The 14,142-nt window shown below is 40.1% G+C and overlaps 1 protein-coding gene across 1 annotated transcript in view; it reads left to right on the top strand.

Moving 5' to 3' along the window:
- MCF2L2 (MCF.2 cell line derived transforming sequence-like 2) overlaps positions 1-14,142 on the top strand; it is a 129,936-nt gene that overhangs the window by 90,756 nt on the left and 25,038 nt on the right. Inside the window, exons 16-21 of the mRNA XM_062498913.1 lie at positions 210-276; positions 1,397-1,512; positions 2,796-2,865; positions 7,572-7,664; positions 8,172-8,264; positions 10,429-10,554. Coding sequence (XP_062354897.1) covers positions 210-276; positions 1,397-1,512; positions 2,796-2,865; positions 7,572-7,664; positions 8,172-8,264; positions 10,429-10,554 — 565 coding nt within the window. The remainder of the gene's footprint in view (positions 1-209; positions 277-1,396; positions 1,513-2,795; positions 2,866-7,571; positions 7,665-8,171; positions 8,265-10,428; positions 10,555-14,142) is intronic.

Genomic DNA, 14,142 nt, shown 5'->3' with positions numbered 1-14,142 from the left:
CAAAATGAGCTGAAAAAAATTACAGTCCAAGATGTGTTTAGGTCTTCTAATCTTATCAACAAGGCATAATATTGAAGAACTGAGAAATGACCTTCAGAGGGCTTTTGTGTGTAGCAGAAGGCATAAACAGGAATATGTAAGGAATACCATTTTTTTTCTTTCACATGTGCTTGGTTAACACTATGACTCTCTACCTTCTTGTCTTTCAGCCACATAATCAATGAGCTGATAGAAACAGAGCGGGTTTATGTAGAAGAACTTCAAAGTATAATAGAGGTAAGAAACTCTTCTGAAATTACTTTTTGGTTCTTAACCTCTAAGTTATCACTGCTGAACACTCCCACTTCCTGTTTATAACACACAGGCTGTGTTGGCAAGATAGCTCAGCCTTGGAGATGGAGAATAGGAAAGATGTTTTGAACATCCTTCCTCAGGGTTTAAAGGAAAAAACACCTTCTTTGGCCTGAGCCCACAGAATGACAATTTGCATGGTTCTGAAAGTTATGGACAGAGAAAGAGTTAAGTATGTATTTTCAAAATATTACAAATAGTTCTCAGTATCTGCACCTTTGATGTCCGTGTGGCCAGACACTAAATTCTGTGAATGTACATTTGGAAAATGATTGAGGAAAAGGAAGGTGCCCCTCCTGCTCGTCTTTATTGTCTCACGTTGTGCTTGAACACAGAAAAAAGCAGCTTATGCTGCAAATACAATTCTTGAGCTTTTGAAACTGATGGGGTACAAGCAAACTTGTGTGTGGAGTCTGAGGTCCCTAATCTGTGGGCAGACAGAAGCTGAGTGGGGATCAGTCATGGGTGGGACTTCAAGGACGTGTGGTTGATTCTTTATTGCATTTGTTCCATGGGAGCTGGCAGCTCTGGTAATTTATATATTACTCTTGAGTTTAAACATTGAGTCAAAATGTTCTTCTCTCAAAGTTATTATTGAAGAAACACAATCCAGTTTTTACAAGAAACAAAAGAAAAATATAGTCAATCCAGATGTCACAGTCCAACAAATAAATCCAAACTAACTCTTGTGCAATGAAGCAGGGTAGCAGGAAGATATCTGTCTGTCAATCTTAGCAGTCTCCATCCCTACATGACCCACATGGCCTTTGAATCCTAGACACATAATTTCATCTACTTTTTATTAACTTCATGAGCTGTTCATTTGTAGTCAAAATGTGTTTGCACAGTTACAGGGTAAAATCTCTGGGGGAAAATCAGAAGCATCAGAAATTCATGGGAGCAACAAAGCAGCAGGCATGGGAGAAGCTTTGTTTTCTCCGTGGAGAACAAAAGCACATGGACTCTGGGGCTTTCCAGTGCCTTGAACACAGTACTTCTTCCCTGGTAAAAACAGGCTGATTTTATTTTCCACTCTTCTCTGCAGGGGTATGCTTCAGAAATGGATAATCCCAATTTAGTACATCTGATTCCATCTGCACTTCAGAACAAGAAGGAAATTCTTTTTGGGAACCTCCCAGAAATCTACTATTTCCACAACAGGTACATGGGAAATAGTAGTTGTCCTGCATCCTCAGGTACCATCATCATGTCCAGTCCTTTTCTGTTGGGTGCTTTGTCACACTCACACTTACACTGGCAGGAAAAGTCATCCTCACTTGGTCTCTGTGTGTGTCCTATAAAACCCACGTGTAGAGAACACTCCTGAGAACATCTATTTAATCTTTTTTTTGGTGGAGACTGTGCCCTTTGTGCATTTACTGGTGATTTCCTCTGGCAAGATCCATTTTGAATGTCCTCTGTGGTATTTTACCACCTCTATTGGTACACTGGTAGATGTCACAGGACTAAATCCTAATATTTTTTGTCTGGCAAAACAGCTCCATTATTAAGTTTTCTTAGTGTTCAGCTTATTTGTCCTGTATTTCTGTTATCAGATCAGAAGATGTTGTATATTCGATACCACTTTTCCTTTTATCCCTCATATAAGATCACAAACATTTCCAGAAGCCATGTCCATGCTGTGGACAAGGAAAATCAGAGCCCATAACTACAGAATACAAGTTATGAACAAGATTAACCCTTTGACAATCAGCTCTCAGAACACAAAGCATAGGGCAACTTCTATAAATCTTCTGCTTTTCCTAGCCTTGCTTAAACAAAACTGGTTGTAACCAAAATCGGAATTTAGGAATTATTTTGAATAATTGCCTGTAAGGTGTATCAAACTTTTGCAAGTCTCAGCATTATGCCAGAGTAGTTAATACAAAAAATAAAATAAAATAAAATAAAAAAAAGATTATTTTCCAGTTTATATGTTATTTCAAAGATTTTGTGTTCCATTTGGGGAAAGATATTCCTCTCCCTTTGCAAGCTAAATCCTTCCCCTAAAGGTTTAGTGCATTGACTGTCACTGCAGAAGCCTTTGGACTATGTCCTGTATTTTCACTGCTTGCTGATTGAGCAACTGCATCTGACAGAGTGTTCCTGTCTTTTCTAGCTGCTCTGAAAAATCCTTATGCCCAAATGGAAAGCAGGTATTTGGACTATAGATTTGAAACAAATTTCAATAGCCAGAGGAATCAGATGTAGCAGATGCTTGTGAGCAGAGAAAATATGACAATATTTGTGATTTAGGGAATCAGGTGAAAGCCACAGTCCATTTTTATGAAATATTTATTCCTTGGTGTGTAAGAACTGTTGCCTTCCCCATTGAATCCTCATATTACAAAAATGAAGGCCTTAAGTTGGATTTACACAGAAGCTAACACACAATGAGAGTGGGATTTTACATTACTCTTTGCTCTTTTTTTTCTCCCTCTCAGGATTTTCCTTAAGGAGATAGAAAATTGCATTGAAAACCCTGAGCTTCTTGCCCGATGCTTTCTGAAAAGAGTAAGTATATCCTTTTCCAGGTTTGAATGAATAATTATGATCTTATCCTACAGTACTTACAGATTTACTTCCATCTTTTCACTCTGTTTGCTTTTGTGAATGAGGGAAACTCCTCTAAGCAGATATTCCCAAATTAAGCCACAGTTACCAAGCATGTATTCTGATATGTGACCCGTTACCTGGTTTACTGACAGGAAGAGATCGGTTACCAGTGTTTTACAAGTATTTAAAGTCCCATTTAAAAGAAAAAACCCAATAAATAACAGTGATCCAAGTGTTTGACATAGTCTTCATATCAAGCACATCTATAGCAGGAGTCTGATGTAACCCAGACACCACCCTGCAGTAAATAAGCAGAGAACAATATTGGTGTCACAGCAGGTTGCTCTGAGTGCAGACAACACATCCTGTTCCTGCTTTATCTTATCTCTCTCTTCTCTGCACCATTCAGGACACTTGGTCCCCTAGAACAGTCCCAGCAGAGTCTGCTGCTGTCCTTGCATGGTCCCCACCAGCTCCATAATTCTCTGTGAGGTCGATTCCCTTTACCTTTTCACTCAGCCTGTGGGATTCTCCCCTCTGCTGTGAGGTGACTCTCAGTGCCCAAGTGCTGCAGCTCTCTCTGAGAGCTCCCAGTGATGTTCCTCCTCCACCCCCACTCAGCTTGACCATTAGTTCTTTCCTGCAACACAACCAAAGGTGCTTGTTTATATAGCACTCCTTTAGGGGCCCTACTAATGAAAAAATATCGGTGTTGGTGGTTTGCTTCTGCTTGCAGAGTTTGACAAAACTGTGTGAATAAGGCTCTGTGTTTTGCACAGGAAATGGAGGTGGCATGAGAAATGTGAAAATCTGTCCACTGCAGTCAAAAGTACCTCCTGCTTCTACTCTGTACTACAGATAGCATTTGCTGCTTTTACAGAGCACACATTAAATACAGACAGATTTGGATGAACCAGTCAGAGGTGCTGAGCACTGCCACAAGATTTAATGGAAATTGTGAGCATGTGATACTTGCAAAGGGTATGCTTCCAGTTTACAAACAGGTCAGGCTGGACAGAATCATACAAGTGTAAATGTGATTATATGTCCATTGGATTATTATCTGTTTAACAACGAAGCATTTATAGTTTGAGTAAATGACACTGCTGAGGCATATGTTGTTATCCCCGGATTCAGATGCTGGGCAGGAAAATACTGTGGTGAAATCATTATGCAAAAGAGGATAAGCAGTCTTTGAAGAATGCAGACCTTTGAAACCCAAGAAAGTAAAATAGCCCATATATTGCATATATCCCTAAAGAATGCAGTTAAATAAAAATTCTTGGTATAGAGTTTTTCCTATGATTCTGCAGAAGGTTCAAATTCCATATTTAAATATTGTAGCTTATGTCTCTCTGTAAAAACAGATGTTAAGCACAATTCTCCTCACTATTCTACCAATACGAAAACAGCACTAAAGCTGGGGTTCAAGTATGAAGTGAAGGAAAATGAGTTCCTCCATCGCCTTAGCTCATCAGTTCCTGTGGCCTGGTCAAACCACACTAAATCTATCAATCAAGAGGTTAAATCATACATTTGCTTTCTCCCTATTTCAAATTTCGCACTAAGAAAGCGCAAACTTCTCTCTTGAGATGTCTCTGCTCACACAGTAGCACCTTTGATTCAAGAACTTGCCCTCATGTTCTGTTTTTAGAAGAAGCCACATAAAGTCCAGAAATGTGTTGTTTCTGTTGGACTGCCTTTAGGAGGCACAAACAAAAGTCTGGTTGTGTGTTTGTGTTCCCCATGATTTGGCAGCTTTTTATGCCTTCCTGCTGAGCAGTGGCTTCTGGCTGCCCCGTGAGTTACGGCTGTTCTTGCTATGACGGGGGAAACAGAAGCAGCTGCTGTTCCAAGTGATGCTGAGTCCTGGGAGGAAACTCACCTTTAAGAAGGAGAGCTATTGCAGGTTCTCCTTTATATGGCTGTGCCACAACAACAGGCTGGGCCTATGATTAGAAACAGACAGTTTTTATAGATTCATACTTTGAAAAAATTTGTCCCATCTGATCACACTGAGTCTTTTAGGCTCTGATTCCAGACCTGCTTGAAAGTATCCTGAGAGCTGCAGTGAGACAGTCTGGTGCCAGAGTCACTCCATCCCCTACCAGTTGTTCCTCTCTCATGTCCTCACACACTCTCCCACTTCCCACCTCCACCAATGCCTCCTGATTAGCTGTCACCATGATTGTGAACACTTCATCTCAGGGGATAGGAGAAACAGGTTGTGGAGTCTCTTTCTGGCTTCTCTCTGCTTTGTCTCCTAGAACATGATAGCAGAATCTGGTAAAAGATGAGCCAGAAATGCCTTTCTTGTTCTCCCTCCCACTTTGCCTAACCTTGTTTACAGCATGATCTTCATATGAGCTAAATTACAAGTGAGCCAACTCTACCCACATGGCAGCTATTTTGCCATCATCAAGATGCTTGGCCTCACTTACAGCTCTGTGTGGTCCAAGACTGCACAGCTTTCAAAGACAGGAGGGATGTGCACTGAATACCTTGCAGAATAGGTTTTCTGGTGCTTTATCAGCAACAGGAGGGACACTCTGGGCTGATCTGCTCTACAAAGGGCTGTGAAGAAGGAAAGCTTACCAAATGAAGGCAAGAATGCCCAGGATGGAACCAAAGCTGTGTCAGACTTCTTACCAAAATGTGCAAAGTGATGTGTCTGGCAGGAGTGATTCATAGTAGATTACCACTGTTCACTTATTCATATTGCTAAACTTATAAAAAGAAATAGTTTAATAGGAGCCAGCAGTTGATCATTCAGGGAGGAAGAAGCATTTAGAAAAGGAATCTACCTGTGCAAGGGCAGTAGTAGCTGAGCAGAAGCCTGTGAGTTGGATTCAAAGGTCTAAATTCTAGACTAATACAAAAAATATTCATAAATCAGCAGTAATAAAGATAATTGGACTATGTATATATACCATGTGCATTGGAGCTTACAGAGCTCTCAGGGTCCAAATCAGTGTGGAAAGGAAAAGCTTTACAGGAGAGGAGGAGCATGGCGTAAAAGTACCAGCAAGAAGTCAGAACCTTTGCATGTGAAAATAGAGATGTGTGGAATATTTAAGACTAGGATTTGAATAATTAGACAGTCACTTATTTCTTGGCATTTTAAAGTCTGAGCCTAATTCTAATCCTAACACTATTGCAAAACATAAAACTGTAATTAAATATATAAGTATCTGCCTGAGCAGGTGTCACTGATTTAGGCAGCAGTAGATTGCGCTGGCATAGGGTGGTTCCACTTGGCAAATTACTGGTAAATTGTGGGTTATTGTACCTTTAAGTTTAAATTGGTTATTTTCTCTTATTCCTAATAGTTCTCTTGTCTGTTGCTCTCTCTGCTCTTACCCAGTCCAGTTAGGTTTCTGGCCAGGATGAGATTGTAATATTTGATTATGCTTTGTTGCTATTTTTAGTTCTGTGGAGTTTACCCCCTGCTAACTTCCCTCCAGTGCAACATGTAAAAACAATTCTATTTTTGTCAAGAAAACTCTGCACCTATTTTGAAACAGCACCATTAATACACTATTGATTTGCAACAGAAGAGGGGTTTTTTAATTGCATAATCCTTGACACCATATGGAGTTACGTGGCACAGCTCTGATTTCACAGCTGATTCATCAGGGTGATATCAGGAGGGGTCTGTAGAGGAAGACAGCAGCAACACTGATTTCTTCTGGTAACTGTACAGAAGGAAGTGATTTCCCTGCAGCAGGAGTGTATGGAACTGCCTGGAGAGCTGGAAGCACAGAGGGAACATCCAGGAATTGCTGAGGTTTATTTTCGGTATTTTCTTTGATTTGCTGAGGTCACATCCAGAAGGGTAGGTGCAGATGAAAGTGGGAAGCTCCAGGATGGTTGGGCACAGCCAGTCCTGCTCAGGAGCCTCCTGGCACTGCCCCGTGACCAGCTGGGTGCACAGTCAGCAAGCCCTGGACCTGGCACAGGGACACCCATCTCTGCATCCACCCACAGAGCCCAGGGAACTCAGGACACCCCTCTGGGTTTCTGGAGAGATCGTCTCTGGTTTTGCTGAAGTCAGTGAGATTTTTGCCATGGACCTCAATGAGAGCATTTGGAATGTAGTCAAAGCTAAATAAAGTGAATCCATCCACTTCTAATTTGGAGAGGACAGGGTTCAAGTACTTTGCTCTGCCTGGCCAGGGACATAAAAAAAATAAACTTCCTCCTTTTTAATTTGTCCTTGTACTATTAAGAGACAACACTATTTTTGAAGTGTGTTGAACTGGTAAACCTTAATCATCATTAACAATTACAGTCTGTACCAGTATTGTTAATAAAATTGTTAATGAAGTTTAAATCTCTAATGTTTCTTTTTTGTTTTTTTTTTCCAAATCCTCAGTTTACCTCCCTGAAAAACACACCGGTTTTGCAGTTAGATTATGTGTCTTCCAGTCTGCAGTCTCCTTGCTTTGTGTGAAAAGTGAGAAAAAAACCCCCTCACTTTCAGGTGTATTTAACTTAATCAAAAGCAAAAAGCGGGTTTGGTGGTTTCAGAATGTTTTTACATACAGAGTTCCTCCAATGTAATACTTACTTCATGTCTTAGGATGGAAGGTAAGAAAAAGTGTGGTTCAAGAAAGACATTCTCTGGAGTCTTTTTCCTTCCCTTACCTAAACTCTTCTTGCAGAAGGAGGACCTCCAAATATATGAAAAGTACTGTCAGAACAAACCAAGGTCTGAAGCTCTCTGGAGACAGTGTGGAGACAGCATCTTTTTTCAGGTGGGATTTCATTGCAGACTAGCAGCGCAAGACCCTCAAAGCTTGTTTTTCTTGTGAATCCCTATTCTTTAGAAAACCTAGAGTAATACAGAGGCTTTTCTGCATGCTTCTTATGCTAATGGCAGGTGCCCAGTGTGTGCCAAGGTGCTCCCTACAGGAGGCTGGGTAGGTAGAGCAGTGGATAGATTTCCTGGACAGGAGCCTGACTCTGCTGGCTATACCCACACCAAACAAGTTCTGCCTTCCTTGCAAATCCCAGCTGATTGCAATCTCATCAGCAGGGAATGTCAGATTTCGACACCAAGTTGAACCTAAACATTAGCTCTTGTTTAGATATATTTTCACTGTGGTATAAGTAACCTGGAAATTCCTATGCAGATGGAACAAATTTCTTTCTCAATTATTTCACAGACATATAATCTTGAGATTGTCAAATGATAATGATCTTGGTGACTTGCCTGTGTTTCAAGAAACAATTTTATTTTTCTTCCATGTTGTCTCCTACAGGAATGTCAGCGTAAATTGGATCATAAGCTCTCACTTGATGCCTATTTATTAAAGCCAGTTCAGAGAATCACCAAGTACCAGCTGCTGCTAAAGGTACGTTCTCCATGACAGTGCAAAGAATTCCAGTGTGTGGCTTGTTTTATTTCTGGAATTGCATCTCAGTCAGGACTACCTGGAAATAAATCCTCACTCAGTTCTTCAGCAAATACTCAGCAATTTTTAGTTGTAAAATGGTAGAAAACAGTCTTGTACAGGGACTTGTATTTTAGATTGGGAACTGCTATTACTTAGCAGTACTTATATTAAGTAATAGTAGTATGCTCTTATATGTACAGCTCTCTCTATATAACGTAAGGTATTTTACTTACTTTTTAAGATAGTATTTTTTTGTTTTATTTATCTTAAAACAGAATTTGAGCTTGGCTTTATTGTATCAGTGTATGGTCTTACAATTTGAAAACAGGAACTAATGCCTTAAATCCTTTCTAACATCTGTCCCTGTTTAACAAAACTCTTTCAGCTCTCTGAATTGATATTTTCCCAAGGTTGTGACTCAAACCTTTCAGAGGGAGCCACTCCCTTTTGCTGCTTCTTTTTAAAAGACACAGCCAGGTACAAATAGTTTGTAATTTTTCCACAGGGTGAATTTCCCCCTTGATTGGCTGGAACCATGAGTAGTCCATGCTTAAAATTCAGGTCTGAACTGGGCAATAGAAAATATATACACTCAAAATAATGATTTTTTTCCCTTCTTTTTAAGGTGGTGGCTTAAATTCCTGTCTCTATCTACTCAGTTCTTAAAAATATTTACTGACTTCTCCCACGGGAAGGTCATGAAGGTGCATTACATGCTGTTCTCAAGCCTGGGGGCTTGAAGTAGTGTTATGTCCTGTCATGAAATTTAGCATTGAAATTTGCAATGAAGATTTTAGGTTGCCATTTAATTTGCTAATAGCTACTATGGCGCTGCTCAAAATGTGCCAATAAAAGCCATGGGAGGATCTGGTTGGCCATTCTTGTGCAGTATTTCTGTGAATTATTGACTTAATGTAAAACTATAGTATCCAAATATTGAACATGGATATTGGCAAGGATGCAATTTCACTGATTCCAGTAGATTTACATCAACATAGTCCAGAAATAAATTTGAACTCTATTTCTTGAAACTATTCTGTAAGAAGGAAAAATATGTCAAGGTTTCCAGGAAAACAAGAGTAAACCAGATTTTACTTTTAATTTGAAATATGACTGTAAATAAACCCAAGATTAGATCAAGGAGTAAAATTCTCAAGCAGAACAGGTCTCAGCCATTGGGGTTTGTAGCTGGTCAGACCAGTTTTGTACTTAGCAATAACACTTTGGCACTGGCATTTACTTTGTCAGGGTTTATGAGATCTGTGAAGATGGTGCACTCCTTCCCTGACTGCAGGAGCATTTAAAAGTGTAGAAAAATGGAAGCCAGTGAAAAATTTGTAGCAAACAAGTGCTTAAGAAGCTATGTGCCTTGAGTAGTGGGCAGACTGTATTTGAATTTTGGATCACAGTTATTGCAACCCTCTGGTTTCAATCAGTTCATCTAATATGCTCATGCTGGTAAGAGCAGCATGCTCACTGTACAGAGGCCCAACCTCATCCTAGCAAATGTGCAGCAGGTACTGTAGGAAAGCATCCTGCTTTTGCCTTCTAATCCCTGTTACCCAAGCACTTGAGGAGAGACTGTTGCTGCTTGGGGTTTGCAGGAATTACTTTTTTGCATCCCTATTTTACAGGAACACAAGTGCTTCAGCTTTTGGATTAAAATATTTCCAAACTCAAAATTGTCAAATTCAGACTTAATAATTCATATTTTTAACAGTGGCAGTAAGTACCTCATGGAACTAATTGCTGAAGAAAATGGGCAAGTGTCTAACACCTGAAATAATTATACTGAGTTTATTTTCTAGCAAACGTGAAGAAAAAAACTCCCTGGATGTAGTTCTATTACATGCAAGGAGTTCATTGTAAATATGTCAGAATGGTCCTGTCTCATCTTAAATGAACCCTTTAAACTTGAAAATGTTCAAAAAATCAAAATGTACATCCTCAATGACCACCCTGTTGAATGTCATATTTGGGTTTTTGGGGGGCTTTCATTCCTCTTTTGTTTTCCTCTAGTTCTGCTACTTTGTTTATGTAGCACAGATTCTGAGGAGGATTGTCTTACAGTGTCTTCTGTTATCAGGAGTTCCCAAATCTTCCCTATATATTTTTTAAACAGGAAATGCTGAAGTGCAGCAAGAATTCAGAAGGTACTGCTGAATTGGAAGAAGCCCTGGCCACGATGCTTGATATCATCAAATCAGTAAATGATTCCATGCACCAGATAGCAATCACAGGATATGAGGTAATTGTTGCTGCTGCTCCTACTCTGGTCTGAACCATCCCAGGTTCTTGTCATCACTGATCATGCTGTGCTCATGGCTAGTACAGTGCTTTATGGAGCCTGTGCCACTTTCCTGCAGGGTGCCACTCAGTGGCATGTTGTGGTGACCAAAAGTACATCTCAGCACACCTACATGTGGAGCTGGGGTGTGAATGTGTGGACACAGTGGGGATGCAGGACTTTTCAGTAATTGCACCCATAACTCATTTGTGGGTGAGAGGTATAAGCGTGGCAGAACTAACTTAAGAAATTTGCTGGAACTTTGTGACTCCTGTGCAACTCAAGTGTTTTCAAATCTTTTGCACTTAGTGAGAAAAATTCGGCTTTCATTTAAAGTGGGTAATGGAATCTGTGCCAGTGATTGGCAAACTTGTTATCTGAAATGTGAAATAACAACCACAGTACAAATCAAAAGGCACAAATATATATCTCTGAAGAAGCTCCATTGAAGTCATATGACTTTCAAGAACTAGTGCTGACTACATAAAGTAAGTCCTTAAGTGAGAAGTGGAAGTGATTGACACATAAAAGAGAAAGGAACCTGGCAAAATGAGGCCTGAGAATCATGTGGTTGCTCATTTTGAAATAGCTGCAGGGTGAAAATGTCAAGAAAGAAACAATATACTGGGTACTGTGCAAAGATTTTTTACATCATAGTAACAGGCTTTAATCCAGAAAGATTATTTTGTATGGAATCTGAATTCCTGAGAAGGTGCTGGTCTATACAGACAATGTCTGGATGGGAAGAGTTATTCTGTTTTTCAGGATGCGAGTGGCCTCAGGAGTTTTGATTTCTGTAGTTTTCTGTGCAAGTGCATCTGCATCTGGTAGCTGAGGTACCCATGCCTGCTGCCAACATGATTTTATAAATAAATTCAACTGCTTTCTCATTTACTGCTTGTCAGAGATCCATAGCTGCGCACAGCTGGAGGTGCTCCTGTGAACTGTGGGTTGAATTTGGGATGAGAGTGTGAGTTCAGCCTGCAATAGCTGTACTGATTTGAAGGTGAAGCAGTGGCCACCTCACTGTACTGGCAAACACTGAATAAGTGTGGTGATTGTGGATCAGAGAAACACCACAGAACATAAATACTATCTTAGATCTCCTAAACCTGACAAACTTAAACAAAGCAGCATATACTTAATCCATTCTGGTCATGGCTGAGTGCCTCAGAGACTCATTTTAGAAAAACTCTTTAGAGCCCGTATATTATTATTGCAGACTTGAACCAGTCAACATGGGCATGGGAAGCTCATGGATACAGCACACCTTTTACCTGCCCAGTTTCCACTGTTTCTTATTAATTCCCAAAGAGAAAGATAGCTTTCCTCCTGTGTTTCTCAGTTTAAATGTATGTGTTTTCAGCAATTCAGCAAAAAATTAGTTTCAAAACAGTTCTGTAAAGGGAAGGAAAGAAGAGCTTCTCCCAGAAAGGTAACATATCCTGATCAGGGGGGATTTATCCAGATTCCTGTCCATATAAATGTTGAGATCATTCTTTTGTCTATTGCTTGCTTTAAAGTGTAAGTTGTTTTGTACTCAGGAATTCAACAGAACATTCCTTTTCAACTTTTACTTTTGAATTTTCCAGCCTTTCATGAAATGCCAGATAGTAACTCCAAGGACTAGATTTTTGCCTTTGCTTTCTTAGCTGAACTGCAAAACATGGCACAGTGGGACACGGCCACTGTTTAGCCCAATGCTGACAGCATCCCTGAGATGGTTTGTTACATGATAATTAAATGGGATAAAAGTGTGAAAGAGGATGCACCCAGTAATTTCTTCTCCCTGTTCCACCTGTCCCAGGTGTTCAGCTGTGGTGCCAAATAAGCACCTCCCATAGATGATGAAACCACACCCCATCTTGTGGAGTCTTTTCCACACAGCCATGATAGAAAGGATACTTGCCTGGAAAACCTTTCAGAGAGGGATGTTATGACAGTAGGAGAGCAGGTTTTGTGGCAGCTGATGAATGCTCCCAATTGCATAGGATATTCTCTTTCTTGGACTTGGGCACAAGCAGATTTGAGGAGCTGAACTCTTGTGTAAGAAATTGCTAACATGTAATTCTGGGGTTGGTTTGGTGTATGTTTTTTTATTTTTAGGCAAAACCACACACAAAAAAATAAGCAGAAAAAAGCTTGGAGAGCAGAAGTTTTAGATGTTTACTACTATCATCCCAATATTTGTACACAGTCTGGCCTGGGTAGTTTGTCCATTAATTATGATGAGAGATTATTACAAATTGTCTTATGTATGGCTCATCTTCCATAAACATGGGATACTGTGCATTGCTCTAATGGGAAATAATTGTATTTGAGATAGTGATCAGATCCTCCACTCTAAGTAAACTGCCTTTAGGATAAAATACTTCTGTCCACTAGCAGAAATTACCAGAAACAGTGTCCTCCTATTTGCTGCCTACACTGAAGAGAGTGCAGTGGGCTAATATCCAGTCTCCTGTGGGATTGCTGCGGACTGCCTCTCTCTCTCTGCAGTGGCAGCCTCCCATGTCACTCACTATTATCCCAATCCCAGATTCAAGGTTGGAGAGACAGACCTGTCACAAGAGTTGAACTGAGCTTCTGGATCTCAGTGCTATATTGAACAGTGCCTGGAGTGACAGGAGCCTCTCACCATTGTCAGAAACATGTAGAAAATTAGATGTTTTTTTAAATTTAACTTTGCATATCAATGTGCTTTTGACAGGCTTGCAGTTTATAGCTACATGCATATATAAATACAAACACCCACAGTCCTGTATACACAAAGATCCAACTCTATATATTAGAGCTGACAGACTTATCTGAATTGCTGAGGTTTTCTGAATGGTTTGGAGAGTCTAATAATAGCCTGATATAGGTTGTAAAAGTACCTAGTAAAGCTCTGCTTTTTCATCTCAATGTAGGGTAGAGGAGGGGGAGTGAGAGGGAGAACAGGTTGCAATTCTTAGTGTAAACAATGAGACATTCCCACTTGGAGCCAATGTCTTCACCTTATAATCAACAGAACATGCATATGTTGAAAGCAAGTATTTTAATAACGCACTGGGCTTATTTTCTCAACTTATTATACAGAGCGCTCCTAGGAGAACTTGCTGTTAAGATTATTATTATCATTATTTGTTGAATCCCATTGCCATGTCTTATATCCACATGTTCCTCCACTCTTAACATGGAGTTGTTCTGGTGACATCAGAGCTAAATATTTATATCAGTTGAACTATTTACCCATCAGTGGTCTTCAGAGAAGAGTTTTAATTTAGAAAGGTCTGGTTCCTGCCTAGTTTCACTCTCCTTCAGGTACTTTTATGGCTCCTTGGTGCATTCACTCCCTCTTTGCCCAGGGCTGTGCAGCATTGCATAATTTGCAGATGGTGAGCCAAGAAACTATTGACAAAGCTTGTAAAGACTATTTTGAAGCAGGAGGGAATTACATACCTTCATAGCTCTAGGCACTGATCTGTGACTTCTGGCATCTAAGCTCTTTCAAGGTTTTGCCCAGGGATGGATGAAGCTTGTACAAGAGTAGAAACTGAAACCTGATCT

The sequence above is a fragment of the Cinclus cinclus genome, chromosome 10, assembly GCF_963662255.1.
Source record: "Cinclus cinclus chromosome 10, bCinCin1.1, whole genome shotgun sequence".
Taxonomy (NCBI): Eukaryota; Metazoa; Chordata; class Aves; order Passeriformes; family Cinclidae; genus Cinclus; species Cinclus cinclus.
Note: the sequence above shows the minus strand (reverse complement) of the source record. Positions and strands in the feature narration are given on the sequence as shown.